This window comes from Limulus polyphemus, unplaced genomic scaffold (assembly GCF_000517525.1).
Source record: "Limulus polyphemus unplaced genomic scaffold, Limulus_polyphemus-2.1.2 Scaffold135, whole genome shotgun sequence".
Lineage (NCBI taxonomy): Eukaryota > Metazoa > Arthropoda > Merostomata > Xiphosura > Limulidae > Limulus > Limulus polyphemus.
In genome coordinates, this window is record NW_013665745.1 from 204,460 (window position 1) to 219,168 (window position 14,709).

A 14,709-nucleotide genomic window follows, 5' to 3' on the forward strand; every position below is an offset into this window, starting at 1 on the left:
AAAAACATTTTATTTAGGTTTATCTATGGCCTTCAAAAAGTTGACGACTCTACATGTTTCGACGTCGCAACTGAGGATGAAACATGTAGAGTCGTCAACTTTTTGAAGGCCATAGATAAGCCTAAATAAAAATGTTTTTAATTGTGTACCAGTTTAACGTTGAATATTATTTATGATTTTGTTTTCAGTGTTTCATGAATAAAAATAAAAATGTGTAGATTAAGCCAATGATATGTGATACTTGTTCTTCTGTTGTTAAATTACTGGTGAAAATTATTATTGTAGTTGTTTTTTATTGTATTTAAACAAAATGTTTTAATTAAAAAACTTGTATTGTAAATGTCAAGCCATATGATTATTTAAAACTAAGAATTACACAGAGTGGTACAGTTCTTATTGATATGTTGAGTAAGTCAACTAAGTCATGAATTTCATGTAGAATATTTATTAATATAGGTTACCAAGGGCAGAATTGTGAAGCTAACATTAATGAATGTGAGGAATTGATCCCTTGTGCTGGTGGTGGTACTTGTTTTGATCGTTATGGGAGTTACATCTGTGTCTGTCCACCATACTCCCACAGCATTGCAGGAAGTAATGGTCACTTTTGTGTTTGTGATGCTGGATATGCTGGAGCTCCACCTGTGTGTCAAAAAGTCAATTACTGTTTGAGTTTGCCATGTCAATATGGTGGAACATGCATTGTCCAAGAGGATAGTTATGTTTGTGAGTGCTTTGAAGGTTATGGAGGACCAACTTGCAGTGACATTGCCTGTCCAGTTGGTTACTCTGGTCCAGAATGCTCTATCAGTACCAACACGTGTGAGAATAATCCCTGTGGTAATGGAACCTGCTTGGAGGGACAGGGTAGTTTCACCTGTGTGTGTCCCTTAGGACTTACTGGAAGATTCTGCGAACAGGATATTGATGAATGTGCAAGTTTACCCTGCCATCAAGGCATTTGCCAAAATGTGCCTGGATCTTATAAATGTTACTGTGTTCCTGGTCATACAGGCAAGAACTGTCACATTGAAATTAACGAGTGCCTTTCAAATCCATGCCAGAATAATGGTACTTGTGAGAACCAGGTGAATGACTATAGGTGCAGGTGTATCACAGGTTTCAGTGGTCATAATTGTGAAATAAATGTGGATGAGTGTGCTTCAGATCCCTGTCAGAATGGAGGCTCCTGCTTAGATGAAATAGGTGCTTACAGTTGTGAATGTTTGCCAGGGTACTCTGGCAAAAATTGTGAGGTGAACATAGATGAATGTGCATCTTCTCCTTGCCATAACAATGGGACATGCAATGATCTGGTTAATGGGTAAGTACATATTATGGTGAGAATTTGGTTTATGTGTCTTAAGTTGAGAAAGTACTATCCTTTGAATGTAGTTTTAAGAAAAATTGTATTTTCACTTTAGGATATTAAATTATTTTTACTTTTTTTCATGTGAATAGTTTTGAGCATTGTAGATGAAATTCTTTAACACAAAAATGTATTATTTCTCTAAGTATTTCAGAACTATTAGTAGTATATTTTATGCCCTATAATTGTATAATTAAAAGTGGAATATCTTGAAAGCCTATAATAGCAGCGTGCAAATGTACATTTTGTTGCTTTCCCTCACATTTTACCCACATAAAATAAAACAAGTCTTATAATGTTACATAGCAAAAGGCAATCAGTTTCAGTTTACTTACCAGTTTAGTGTGAAGGATGAGCTTGAGATAAGATGAGATCCATTCGTGGCTGAATTGTTAACACAGTATCTCGGAGATTCTCTTCTAACGACAGACAAGATTGCTGTATTGTGATCATGTCAAAGCAGAAAATTCTGATTTGCTAAGGTATCTTGATGTGAATAGCAAAAGCATGTCCATCACTTTTCTTGACAGGGTAGAGTTTTCTTTGCAAACTGGCATCCAGAAGTTTTTAAGAGGTTTTGACTTAAATTCTGCTTGAAGAGTTTCATCATTAGATAGTTCTATGAGCTGCTCTTGAGTTGCCATTGGTAGATGAGAAGTTATGCTGCCATTAATTGGAACTTGAATCCTATTTTATTCTCCCATTGATTCTTGGATTGATCTACAGATTGACACTAAAGTTTTTTTGAGATGAAAATAAAAAAAACGGCATCAATAAGACTGAGATTTAACTCATTTTCTTCTAAGGATTCACTGAAACAAGAAAACATTTCACAGTTTTCGTTTTCAAACTGGTTTTTTCACAGCCCAAGAGTTTAGCAAAATGATGACACTTTGTCACTCAGCTGCAAAATATTGGTATTCTGACCTTGCAGTGACAAAACTGTTGAGTTTATCAAAAATATTAGCCAGGTAGCATGGTACTAGAAGCCACTTTTCATCCATAAAATGTGCTGTTAGTGTGGGGTTCCTGGCTGACAAAAAAGGGATGAAATTTGTCTTTCAGTTGCTCAACTCAATTGAGTACCTTCCCACAAGGCAACCAGTGAACCTCTTTGTACAGCAAGAGCTTGTCATAAGTGAATCCTATTTCTCCACAAAGAATGGAAAACAGCCTGCTGTTCAAAGTTTTTTGTAGTATTTTGTTTGCTTTGGGGAGCAATTTCTTTGAAGCTAGTACTTCCCTGTGTAAGATGCAATGTATAAATGTTACACTTAGAGCAAGAGCACTCACTTTGATTCAGAATTCTTTCTTGTTTCCCATAAATGCACCTCCTTCATCAGTGCATACCCCAACACAATCCAAGAAAGATTGCTTATGGTGGAAACCTCATCAACAAAAGAGAGAAGATGACTTTCATTGTAGCTCTCCTTTTCAGTGCTTGGCAAACAGAAACTCTTCACACATTTCTTATTCATACCAGTATCAACTGCATTTTTATGTTAGCAGAAATTACATCTATGTACGTTTCGCACAACATTGTTATGTGATAATTTAATGATTTCTTCTGAGGTGATAACTCACCTCCATACACAGTTTAGCTATCTTCCTCATGCTTCTGCCTAAGAGACTTGCATGCCACTAGCCTTGAGGCAACTCCCACCTAATTTCATCTGTTTTAAAGTCAACTTTGTTGGTGTATGATGATGTCCTTGTCGGACAAAATCCCTCCACCAATATGGGGGTTATGATCTTCATGCACAGTAACGTCCCCTATGAACTAGCAGTTGTGATAACTTCATTCTTCTCCTCAGCATAGTATTGAATTAATGGGTTTAAATTTCTCATCTCTTTTAATTTGTTGAGATTTGTATTGTTAATGAAACTTTGATTTTTTGTTTTCTTTGGCTTTTGTTTTGAAAGCTTTAAGAAATTGAATGTGAATTCTCAAATGATGGTGACTTATACTTAGTCCTGTATGAATGATGCTATTCACACATAGGCCTTATTTGTACTATGCTTCAGGAGGCTCGTTAACTGTCAGGAACATTGTTGCCATTGTTCAATATGTTGGGGATTACCATATGCTTACTGGGCCTCCCACTCCCTTCCTACTCAATATTTGGTACTTCAAGCTATGGTGTAATCTGGTCACCAGATTTTGCACTTTTCATTCTCTTCCTGCATGTCAGGTTCTTTCACTTTTGGGGACTATGGCTTCCATGGTACCCTTCTTTCCTTTTCATGTGCCTTTTCCAGTGGTCCTTGTAGGGCCATGTCATGGTGACTGGACCATGCCCATACTGCTTCTGGTGTTTCCTTATCACTTCCCAAGCCACATCTTGAGGCTTAGATGTAGAATCTGCATTTTCTCCACATTAACATGCTGAACCTTCTCATTGATCATCAGGCATATTCCTTTTCCTGCCCTTCCTGATGGATCACTTAGTCATGTTCGACATAGACAATTTCAGGGTTGTTTCTTGCATCAATCGTCTGAAAGGCACCTACCTGTTCCAGGACTCTTTACTTTAGGACATTGGACATACACTTCTGGGCCTGTTTGAACATGGTTTGACTTACTGCATGTTACTTGCTGGGGGCTATGGACTTGGCCATGGACTGCTTCTCTCAGTCAGTCTGCATTCTACTAACAGAGTGTTCTCTACACACACACACCCCTACCCCAGGTATTTTGTGGGGTTGGGCAAACCCCTCAAGGATACCTTTGACACCCTTCTCCACTCTGGGCTTCCTCTCTTCTGGCCCACTATTCCTCATCCTTTGGTTCTGACTGTTGATTTTCTCACCAAACCTGGTTTTACCTCTTTCTTTCTTCATTTCCTCACTGGGTCCTTTCCTTGCTACATACCACTCCTTGTCAGACCTTATGGTAAGTGCCTCTTGTTTCAGCCCAGCCTCAGTTTTCTTCACTTATCAATCACCCCCCCCCCTTTCCTCTGCTCGATTTCCTCTCAATTTTTTTTTGATTTACCCTCTCACACATCTCCTTTTTTCTTTGGTTATCTTCCTTCTACCTTCACGTGTAGGTTTATTCAATCTATTACCCATCAGACTGTACTCTCTAATCATGTGTCACTCTTCTTGTTATATTCCTGCCCCTACGTTTTTTTTTTTTTGTCTTTCATTGTTGGACTGTCCATCACTCCTTTACTCTTGGTTGTTCTACTGTGAAACACATTACTATATTTTTATCTGGGTGTTTATCCATAGTTTTTTTACTCTGTGCCTTTGCTAGGTGTTGGGCAGCCTTGTTCATAGCATTTTGCCTTTCTCAGTACCACAGTGTTTCCTTCCTTGTACTCTCCACTTTGTATGCTCCTTTGTTCTTCTGTGCCTGACTCCCAAAACTGACTGAGATTTTAGTGGGGATTTGCATGCTCTCAATCATTCCCTGGTCAAATTGTTGGCTTCTTGCTTTTGTACCCTCTTTCTCTCCAGTCTTATTTCCTCCTCCTTGCATGCAGTTACTGTTGTTTTGTTGTCTGTGCTATGGATGCTTCTTGCACCCTCTTCCATTGTGCTTATTTGCTTTTCTCCCCAGATTGATCTTTTTTTTTTCATACTTCATCCACTCAGGGAGGTAACAGTACTTTCTCTTCTATCTACCTTTTCAAGCACTCACCTCTTTGATCAATTGAACCTGGATTTGACCTTGTGTCCTGTTTAGGCTACTCACCATTCCTTATCATGGACCTCACCCTTTTGGAGACCCTGAAATAGTTTCTTCATGCTCTGGGACCCATCTTCTTCCAGGGACTTCTCTCCTTCTATCCTTAAAGGTTGGGGTCTGTGGATGCTTGGAGGTTATTTCACATTTTTTCACTATCAGTTCATTATCTTTCTTTGTTTTTTACATTTCATCTTTGCCAACTCTGGGATGAGATTCTCCAGGTGGGCATATGGATGACCCTTCACGCATTGTGCCTTCCTTATCTACACCCTCTGGCTGTTTTATCTCCTGATGGATTTTGGCTCCACTGATCACCATTCTTCAGTCACCCCACTGTCTTTGAGAAGAATACATACAATTTCTTTTTCAGGGTCTCTTTTACTTTCAAGGGATCTCACCAGCTGGCTAGTGTTGCTTTCCAGGATATATTTACCCAAAATCTACACCAAGCCAAGATAACAGAAAGCACTCAGACTATCCACCCTGGTTCAACCAGTATCCATTGTGAAATGGTGTGTACCTCAAGACTGCTTGAACTATCCTTGTGGTATATATATCTTTACTCAATTGGCTAATGCAGATCATACCTATCCCACGGGCTGTCATGAGAAAAGTCAGCACCTGGGAGGTGTTCTGCCCACTTCTTTGGCTCGCACTTGCTGACTTCTAAAAATGGGGTTTTGCATCCACCCATTTCTGTCTCCAGTAAACCTTTTTGGATGGAGGTAAAATGGGGATCTTGACATTTCTCTGGGCCTCCCCAACACAAATCCCCCCCCCCCCAGTTGAGTGGAGCTCAGGTTATCCTTGCCAATTACTCATACCACAAGTGCCCTCTGCTTGCAGCCTGAGCCTGTTCTGTTCAGTAGTAGTGAGTGCAGATAATATGATACATACCTGATGTTCCCTCCTGCAGCTGGAGGCTGGAGACTAGAGTCAAGGTGAACTCACTAGGTGGGGCCTTAACATGGCCCAACTACGCTACACATATTGGCTTGCCGACCACTTGTGTACAAATGCTCAGACAGTCATTTTCTCATTTTGCCTGTGACTGTGGGGCTTACGTGCCTCCCCCTTTACATTCTGGGCAAAGAGTGTACCTGGTTGTGAAAAAATGTTATCCCAGGAGTTTGCCCTTGTCATTGGGTGTCACACTATTGGCTTCCCTTTGGGCACTTTTTGAAAGGGTCTCAGGTAAAATTTGCACCAGCCCCTCCACCAATTCACAAATCAGTGTGGGATTCTGACTAAACTGTGTGATGAGATAAGTTATTGTTTTGGAAGTTAATATTGTCCTTAACTGAAAATGTAATTCCAATATATATTCACCTCCTAACACATTCTTACCCGTCCTCCTACTTCCAGTGCACATTTTTAACTTGCATTATCAATGAATTAAGTTATTTTGAGTACAAGTGTTTAGGGGGGGGGGGTGAGTTACTGAACATGATGGTTGTTTCTTCCTCCTATTGATGGATGGCTTTTGTTCTATGAGGATGACATTGTGCACCAGTACAGTTCTCATTAAAACGTGAAATTAGATTGGAGTTGCCTCAAGGCTAGTGACATGCTGATCTTTTAGGCAGATGCACAAGGAAGATAGCTAAACTGTATGTGGAGGTAGGTGTCTATCAGAAATAATTTTCAGGTAAGGAAAATGTTAACTTCTGTTTGCTTACTTCTGAGCTGTCACTTGAAGAAACATGAGATTCGTTTTTGCTGATATATAAAATGTAACAGTATACTATTAAAGATGGTGTTATAATATACTGATATCAATATAATTTTTGTTCATTCAGATCTACCTATTTTGTGAGTGTACTGCAGTTGTGTTAAAATGTAATTTTTTTCAAAGAAATCAGTTAATTCCATGTTACAGTATGTTATTTCTGTCTTTCTAGGTATGAATGTGATTGTACAGACACAGGTTTTGAGGGGTCTAACTGTGAGATGAATATTAATGATTGTTTGTCATCTCCCTGTCAACATGGAGGTCAGTGTGAAGATCTTGTGAAGGATACTTTGTGTCACTGTTATCCAGGATTTGAGGGGAAGAATTGTGAGAAGGACATTCCAGAATGCTTGGCTTCACCTTGTAATAACAATGGACAGTGTTATGAGAAGTCTAATATGTCTTTATATGAAAATAACTTCATGAACCTGTTTCCTTTCTTCTCTTATGAAACAGCAGGTGGCTACCTGTGTGTGTGTAATCCAGGATTCACAGGAACAAACTGTGAAGTGAACATTGATGACTGTGCCTCTCATTCTTGTGTTAATGGCACTTGTTTAGATGGTGTTAACATGTATACATGCCAGTGTTTCCCTGGATTTTCAGGGGAATATTGTGAAATTGATAACAACGAATGTGACAGTAGCCCCTGCAGCGTAGGATCGACCTGTGTAGATAAAATTAACGATTACGAATGTTATTGTTTAGAAGGGTTTGGAGGTAAAAACTGTGACATTGCACTTATAGGATGTAATGAAAACCAGTGTTCCAATGGAGCAACTTGCCTTCCTAAACTGGTCAATGGGTTGCATGAGTATGATTGTTTGTGTCCTACTGGTTTTCATGGTGAACTCTGTAATGTTATTACAACAGCATCTTTCAGGGGTACACAAAGATGGGAACTGCCAAGAAATAAACATGGTGATGTCTTTCACCTAGAACTCCAGTTCCGTACTACGTTGCCTGATGGAGTTATTGTGTGCATCAACAATGGCAGTTTGACAATTTCCTTAGTTGGTGGAAGAATACAACTAATTAAAAATGCAAGCCAAAATTTAGTTTCATTTGTAGAAGGTAGTTTTAATAGTGGAAACCAATGGGAACAATTGTTGCTTGTTATTACTAGAGAAAATATTTCACTCACTGTATCAGGAAAAGTTCTTTTTCAGACTTTGACAGAAGCCATGGAGACTATAACAAATATTTCTTTAGGTGGTCCTCCTGATCCTGCTGGTCAACCAAACTTTACTGGTTGTGTGCAGGATGTTAAGATGGACAATGAGTTAAAGTTACCAGATGAAACAATAATAGAAGTTGGATGTCCAAGGAAAGAACAATGTGAATCAAACCCTTGTTTCAATGGAGGAATCTGTAAAGATAGATGGTTTAGCCACAGCTGTGAGTGTGTCCGACCTTTCTTTGGATTTAATTGCGAGAAAAGTAAGTTTAAATGTATATATTTTATTGGTATATTTTACATACTTTGTATTTATCTTGATCATTGGTGGTAACTGCCATTTTAAATTTAATAGTGTTCAAACAGTTGGATGAATGGAGTCTATTTTTTATTATATATAGCCCCAAAATTTGCAGTGTTTTTTAGATTACATTTCTTTTAATAAGACTTACACTAATATGATTATTAAAACTAAAGTTAATGTTAGCCAAATCATGAGCTTGAAATTTTATTGTTTAATTTCTGTTATTGCATATTTTTGAACTGTTTCTTAACATGTTCTTAAATGGTTGTTTGTGATGCACTAAGAACAATTGTTGTGAAGTATTAGTTTACACTGTAAGCTACAAGAAAAAAAACTGCATTAATCAATATTGTTTAGCTCACTCACAGTCTTGTGTTGATAAAGATCAAGACTCAGCATTTTTTAGCCAAGAACAATTAAATGATTATGTTAAAAAAATTGTTGGAAATGTCAAATAGAATATAAACAAATTCTTAACCAAACATTGTATAATATTCATTCAAAACAACTATTAACTAAAAACCCATATATTTCAACCTCTATTAAACTAGGATTTAACTTACATTTTACTTCACAAACAGGAAACATTTGCAAGACCATTTGTTGTTGTTTTTAAAGTATATTTTAAAAGAAATTGAATTTGAACACACTAGTAATGCCTTTAATATTAATAATATTTCTTCTAAGACTTTCATTTAGTTAGATAGTGTGACTTAAGTAGTTACAATTTGTTTAGCCACACTGGAAAAAATACTTAATGACTACAAAGAATGTTAAATATAACCATGAAACTGCTTTACTGTATACAGGACAATAAGTGATCTACATATAATCCTTTTGCAAAATTGTCATAATTAAACTGAGAGTGAGCTATGATTGAAAACATATTTCTGATGAGATACATAACCTTCCCTCACATGTAGCTTTACTGTTTCAGTGCTTCCCTTTATATGCAAACTTTTTTTGCTCACCACAGCCTTAAGGCATGAATCACATTTTCTTTAGGAGGTAGCTTAACCCGTATCTAAAGATTGCAAAGTCCAGTAACGCTTGTGTAAAATGATCAATATTATATTGTTGTCCACCATTTGCCACTTTGAACTTTACCATAAATGAATATGTAGATCAGAAGTTTATTATGAATAGTTTTAATAAATGTGATTATAACATAGATTATTTCTTCTGATTAATGGGATAACTGCCATAGTAGTTCATGTGTTTTTTAATGATTGAACTGTGTATTATTATTATCTGTAAGTTGTCATAGAATACTGCACACCTTTGATATATACTAGTGCCAATCATTGAACAGACAAATGCACCTTAGATTTTGAATTGTCCACTGGAAGAAGATTGTGCCAAATCAAGCTATGTGACATTGTTTTGATTACACATTTAACCAGACTATAACATCTCCTTTTACTAATGAGATCCTGATTTTTTTTACATCTGATAAGTACTATTTTGAACATTATTCTTTATATCCATTGTATGATATGTAGAGTGGGCCTTGTCACATGTTCAAGAAACGTCAGCATAATTCTATTGAGGAAGTGTGTCCATGTTTATTGTATTAGAAATTCAGTACATTTTATTTTTATTTGGCATAAATTTTGTCATAGTTATAAAATAGTCTTTAAAAGATAAAAAAAAAAAAATAGAGTGTGGGTTTACTCTTGTGACTGATAACTGGGCTTTATTACTTCTGTGCCCAATAATAATGTGTTGCTTGATAAAGAAAGAGTACCTAAGTTTGTGCACTAATTTTCTTTTGTTATTACAGACATCACATCGACAACCTTTGGTTATAAGGGTAAAATCAGCTGGGCTTTTCTAGAGTTTTCTGAGCAAGAGCAACGTGAAATGAGGACATCTTCAACAGTTAGTCTTTTTATCCGAACTAGAAAACCTGAAGGTCTCATTTTCTACTTGGGCTCTAAACCTAACTATTCTCTTCAGTATAGTACTGAAACATTACATAGTGAGACCTACCTAGCAGCCATTTTAGATAAAGGACAGTTGAGAGTGTTGGGAGCATTTCCTCAGGAAGTTCAGTTAGAAGTTCCCATTTCTTTAGATGATGGATACTATCATTTTATTGAGGTCTGTAGTTTTTGAATTATATATATATATATATATATATATATGTGTGTGTGTGTGTAAGTGTATGTAGTGTAAGATGTAAATATTTCTTGTTTTATTGCTTTATACATAAGATTAATGATAAGGCCCATATTGGCTTTTTCTAAACTATTTACACACCAGTTTGATTTTGGTTCAATGGTACTGTCAGCTACAGGGCCTCAAGTGACATATATAGAAAAAAGAACTTTCAAAAAATCATTAATATTGCAATTAATCACACTAATTTACTATTGGGTTTTCAGTTTCACATTTGTTTTATGCAGAAAATGAGTGATTTCATATAGTTATTTTTGTCAGTTTTTTATTTTGAGTGTTGTGAGAGGAAAGAACAAAAACATATAATTATTCAATGTGAACAGTAAAGAATTAAGTCTGTAATTTCTGGGTTAAATGGATCATATTCAATGAATGATTAATGAAATAGGTTAAGATATAGCATAAAAGATAGAAGGGATTTTAACTTGCATATTTTATCAACAAATTTGACAAAGCAAGTAGTTTTAGCTCTTAATACTTTATGGGAACTTTCATTTATATATTTGTATTTTAATTCTTGATGGTCTGCAGTAATCAAAGAAAATATTTTTTGCAATGAATTTTGAAATAATTATTTTCTCTTCTGTAATAACTTAATTTTAGAACAGTACAATATTTTGACCTTTTAATTTTACTTCACAATTCTTCCTAGTTGTCTGTAGTTTGTGACAAATCACAATATTTCTGATAATACTTTTCTACAAATCTTTTTTTACTGGCCCCGTACTTTGGATTTTCGATAAAATAAATGAAACATATTAGCATTCTGATTACATACCTTGTGCACTGACATCCTCTGCAGACAAAGTCTTAGTCAAAATGCTATTTATATCAATCATTTACAATATGTGGTATGCAATGGCTTACGCTGGGGAAGCACGTTCAGTTGATTGGTGGTTTGTGTGACATTACATCACTATAAGAATAATAATCAATTTTTTATTCTTTTCTTACTGGCCCTGTAATTTGAGGTTCTAGTAAGATGAAATAGTAAAGAGAGATTTGTAGAAAATTATTAGTCTTATTGTGATGTCACACAATGAGAATGATGTTTTAACTGTGAATTTAGAGAATCATTTTGTAATTAAACACAGTCATTGCTGAGAAGTTTTGTTTTTGTGGAGTGCTAGAAAAAAAGTAAAAATTGTTTTGTTATTGTTTACTATTCATACATTTATTTTGCATAGGTTATATGGGATGGTATCAGATTAACCACAAAAATTAACTCCAGTGTGAACATCAGTGATACCCTACTTCAAACAACTGTTAATTACGGATTGGATGCTGAAATAATATATTTAGGAAGTTTACCAAATTCTACTGTACGAGAAAAACGACAAATTTCTGATCATTTGCATGGTAAAAAAATTACAAGCGAAACTTTCTCCGAAGTAACAAATTTTAAAGGAATCATCCAGGATGCAAGAGTAAGTATGAAAAAAGGAAATGATAATGATATGAAAACATGAATGAAAAAAAGGAGGAGAGACTTAAATATCTGATTATTTCTAGCTTGTAATTTTCAGAGTTGACAGTAATTATTACTGTTGAAGTAAGGAAAAAAGGATCACCACTGTAAAACAAAACAACAGGTTTAATTTTTGGGTGTTTCAGAAATGTTGCAAAAAAAGTAAAAATGTATCATTGATATACATTTTCTAAAGGGTTGGCTTCAATTTCACAGGACACCTGTCTTCTCACAACTGCTGATAATGACAAAAAACCAGATTTGCAAGGGTTGGTCTTAATGGTGAATCCATTGATTTTGCCCTCTGTTTAGTCATAGTATTTGTGTAGTTGTTCAAGCTGTTGCCAGTTGAAACCACAGGGTAGGTTATCGTTTCTTGGAAATAGTTACTTAAGTGAAATTTGAATAGTTTCTTTGAGCGGAATGTTTGTGAAAAGACATTCAATCTCAGAACTGACCATAAGATAATGAACAGCATTGTACTGTTTTGCAATAAAGAAGACAATATTAATTTACAGAACTACCTTAATTCTCAGCACCCATTTATAAAATGTACCTTTGAAATTGAAGAAAAAATAAACTGTCATTTGTAGATATTCAAGTTAACCATTTGAATAACCAACTTACAACATCTGTTTATGGAAAGAAAACTTTTACTGGTCTATAAATCTACTTTAGCAGCTATGTTCCAGATTTGTTCTAAAGTAGTCTTGTAATTAACCTCCTTAACAGAGCTTACAATATTTGTTCCAACTCCACTTTGATTCATGCTGGAATTTGATTTTTACAAAACACTGAAAAGTAATGGTTACATGCTAGATTTTCTTGTAAGAATAACACGTAATTTTGTTACAAACAAAATAGCACAGACACATAAATCACACACTGCTTCAAAGTTTCCATTACTTCTTGTTGTTACTTTCTTACAGAAACGGAGTTGTTAAAAAACAAATCAGAAAGTTATTTATAAATTTTATTCACAAGTAAAGTTACAGTTGCTTTTCGGGTCTTTTCTTCTTCCTCTTCCAAATTTGCAACTTCTTTAAAACTAATGACATTCTACCTGCTCATCTATGTTTGTGGGCCATCCGCATATAGACTTGTGATTGTAAAGCCACCTTCATTGGCAAATCAAAATGCTAGTTGAAAATATGTGTCTATGAACATAGAGGAGTTTTAAGCAGAACTGGTAAATCACTTAAAAGTTCATGTTCTTCCCCCATTTACACACATTGTGAGAGTAGTAAATGCTAATTACCAGAATGTAAGTTCAAACTTCTAACACAAGGATCTTTAAAGAAAGTGTATGTATCTCAAATGAAGATTCAAATCTAAGTTTGTTTGTTTGTAATTATGCACAAAGCTACACAATGGGCTATCTGTGCTCTGCCCACCATGGGTATCAAAACCCGGTTTCTAGCGTTGTAAGTCCGCAGACATACCGCTGTGCCACTGGAGGGCTCAAATCTAAGTAATAACCTCAGTTCTTTTCTGCTCTCCTTGTTTTGATATATTCATTTAATAAATTGTATTCTTAACTTATGTAAATTTCCCTTATTTCTTCCCTTTTTCATATTTTGTATACATTTTATTCTTCATTTTAAAACTTTACTGTTTGTTTTATGCGCGCGCACACACACTGGTGAACCCTTGGGCCTATGGCCCACATTGACAGTGTTGCGATAATGCAAATTTAATTTACTTAACTAATTCACAAATGGTAATTACTAGGCTTACTTATTTATGTACTTTAATGTAAATCACTGCCATATTTGGGGTGTGCTTTTGGGGAAATCCCCGTAAAAGTGTTTTGACAAAATACCCTAAAAGGTGGGTGAAAAGTTTTACCTTTGTACAAACCTTGTAGCCGAGATGTTCCGTTTGACACGACTTAGAAGTTGGTGAGTACAGCAGTTTTCAGGAATTTCCCAAGTTCCCAAAGGGGTATGGTGAAAAATTTTACCTTTGGACAAACTTCGGGACCAAGATGATTTCTTTGGTACCATTTAGAAGTTGGTGCGACCAGCAGTTTAGGAGGAGTTACAGATAGAGACTGAATCTTATTAAATAGATATATAAGTGTGTGTTTTATGAAGACATTTTAGATCATTGATGATGGAATTTATAAATTTTCAAATGTTCCAAGATTATATATGTTGTTTTGTTTTCCATTTGATAAATCATTATTATCATTTTAAATAGCATTTTTAAATGATTTTTTACTCCTGGAAGTAAACATTCAGAAGATAAAGAACTATAGGTTAATATGAACTGCCTTAACTATGTTTGTAAATTAAGTTCAGTTTTTCTAAGTAATGTTTTAAATGTGAAGAACCTCTTTAACATTTTTTTTTCTCCCAGGTGGTTTAATATAATTTTCTTTTCAACAGATTTAACTGATAATTAGAATGTTACATAGGAATTAGGCTTAAAATAACTCGTATTAAAGTTTTTGTTATAGTAGCTTAGATTAAAAATTATAATTGACAAGTTGTGAAAACTGGTTTTTTGCTTACTTTGAATAGTGCCATCTACTTTACTGAGTGTCAGAAATTAAAAATTTAAACTTATTTTGTCAGTTGTCAGAATAATAGGCTTTTACTTGTACTTTTTAATAGTATATAAATATATACTATGTTGTTGTTGGGTTTAGATTCTTCTAAAGTAGGTGTCTGTAACTTGTTAGCGATAAATTCAATGATAAATGAACAGCACGCACTTCACTTGTTTTCAAAATAATATATATATACACCTGGAAAAAAGTTAAGCACCCCCAAATATTTT

The 14,709-nt window shown here is 35.2% G+C and overlaps 1 protein-coding gene across 1 annotated transcript in view; it reads left to right on the forward strand.

The window, feature by feature from the left end:
• The window catches only part of LOC106473935 (protein crumbs-like), a 72,865-nt gene that overhangs the window by 34,508 nt on the left and 23,648 nt on the right, over positions 1-14,709 (forward strand). Inside the window, exons 6-9 of the mRNA XM_013934628.2 lie at positions 457-1,324; positions 6,965-8,235; positions 10,060-10,379; positions 11,645-11,884. Of these exons, the coding sequence (XP_013790082.2) occupies positions 457-1,324; positions 6,965-8,235; positions 10,060-10,379; positions 11,645-11,884 (2,699 nt within the window). The remainder of the gene's footprint in view (positions 1-456; positions 1,325-6,964; positions 8,236-10,059; positions 10,380-11,644; positions 11,885-14,709) is intronic.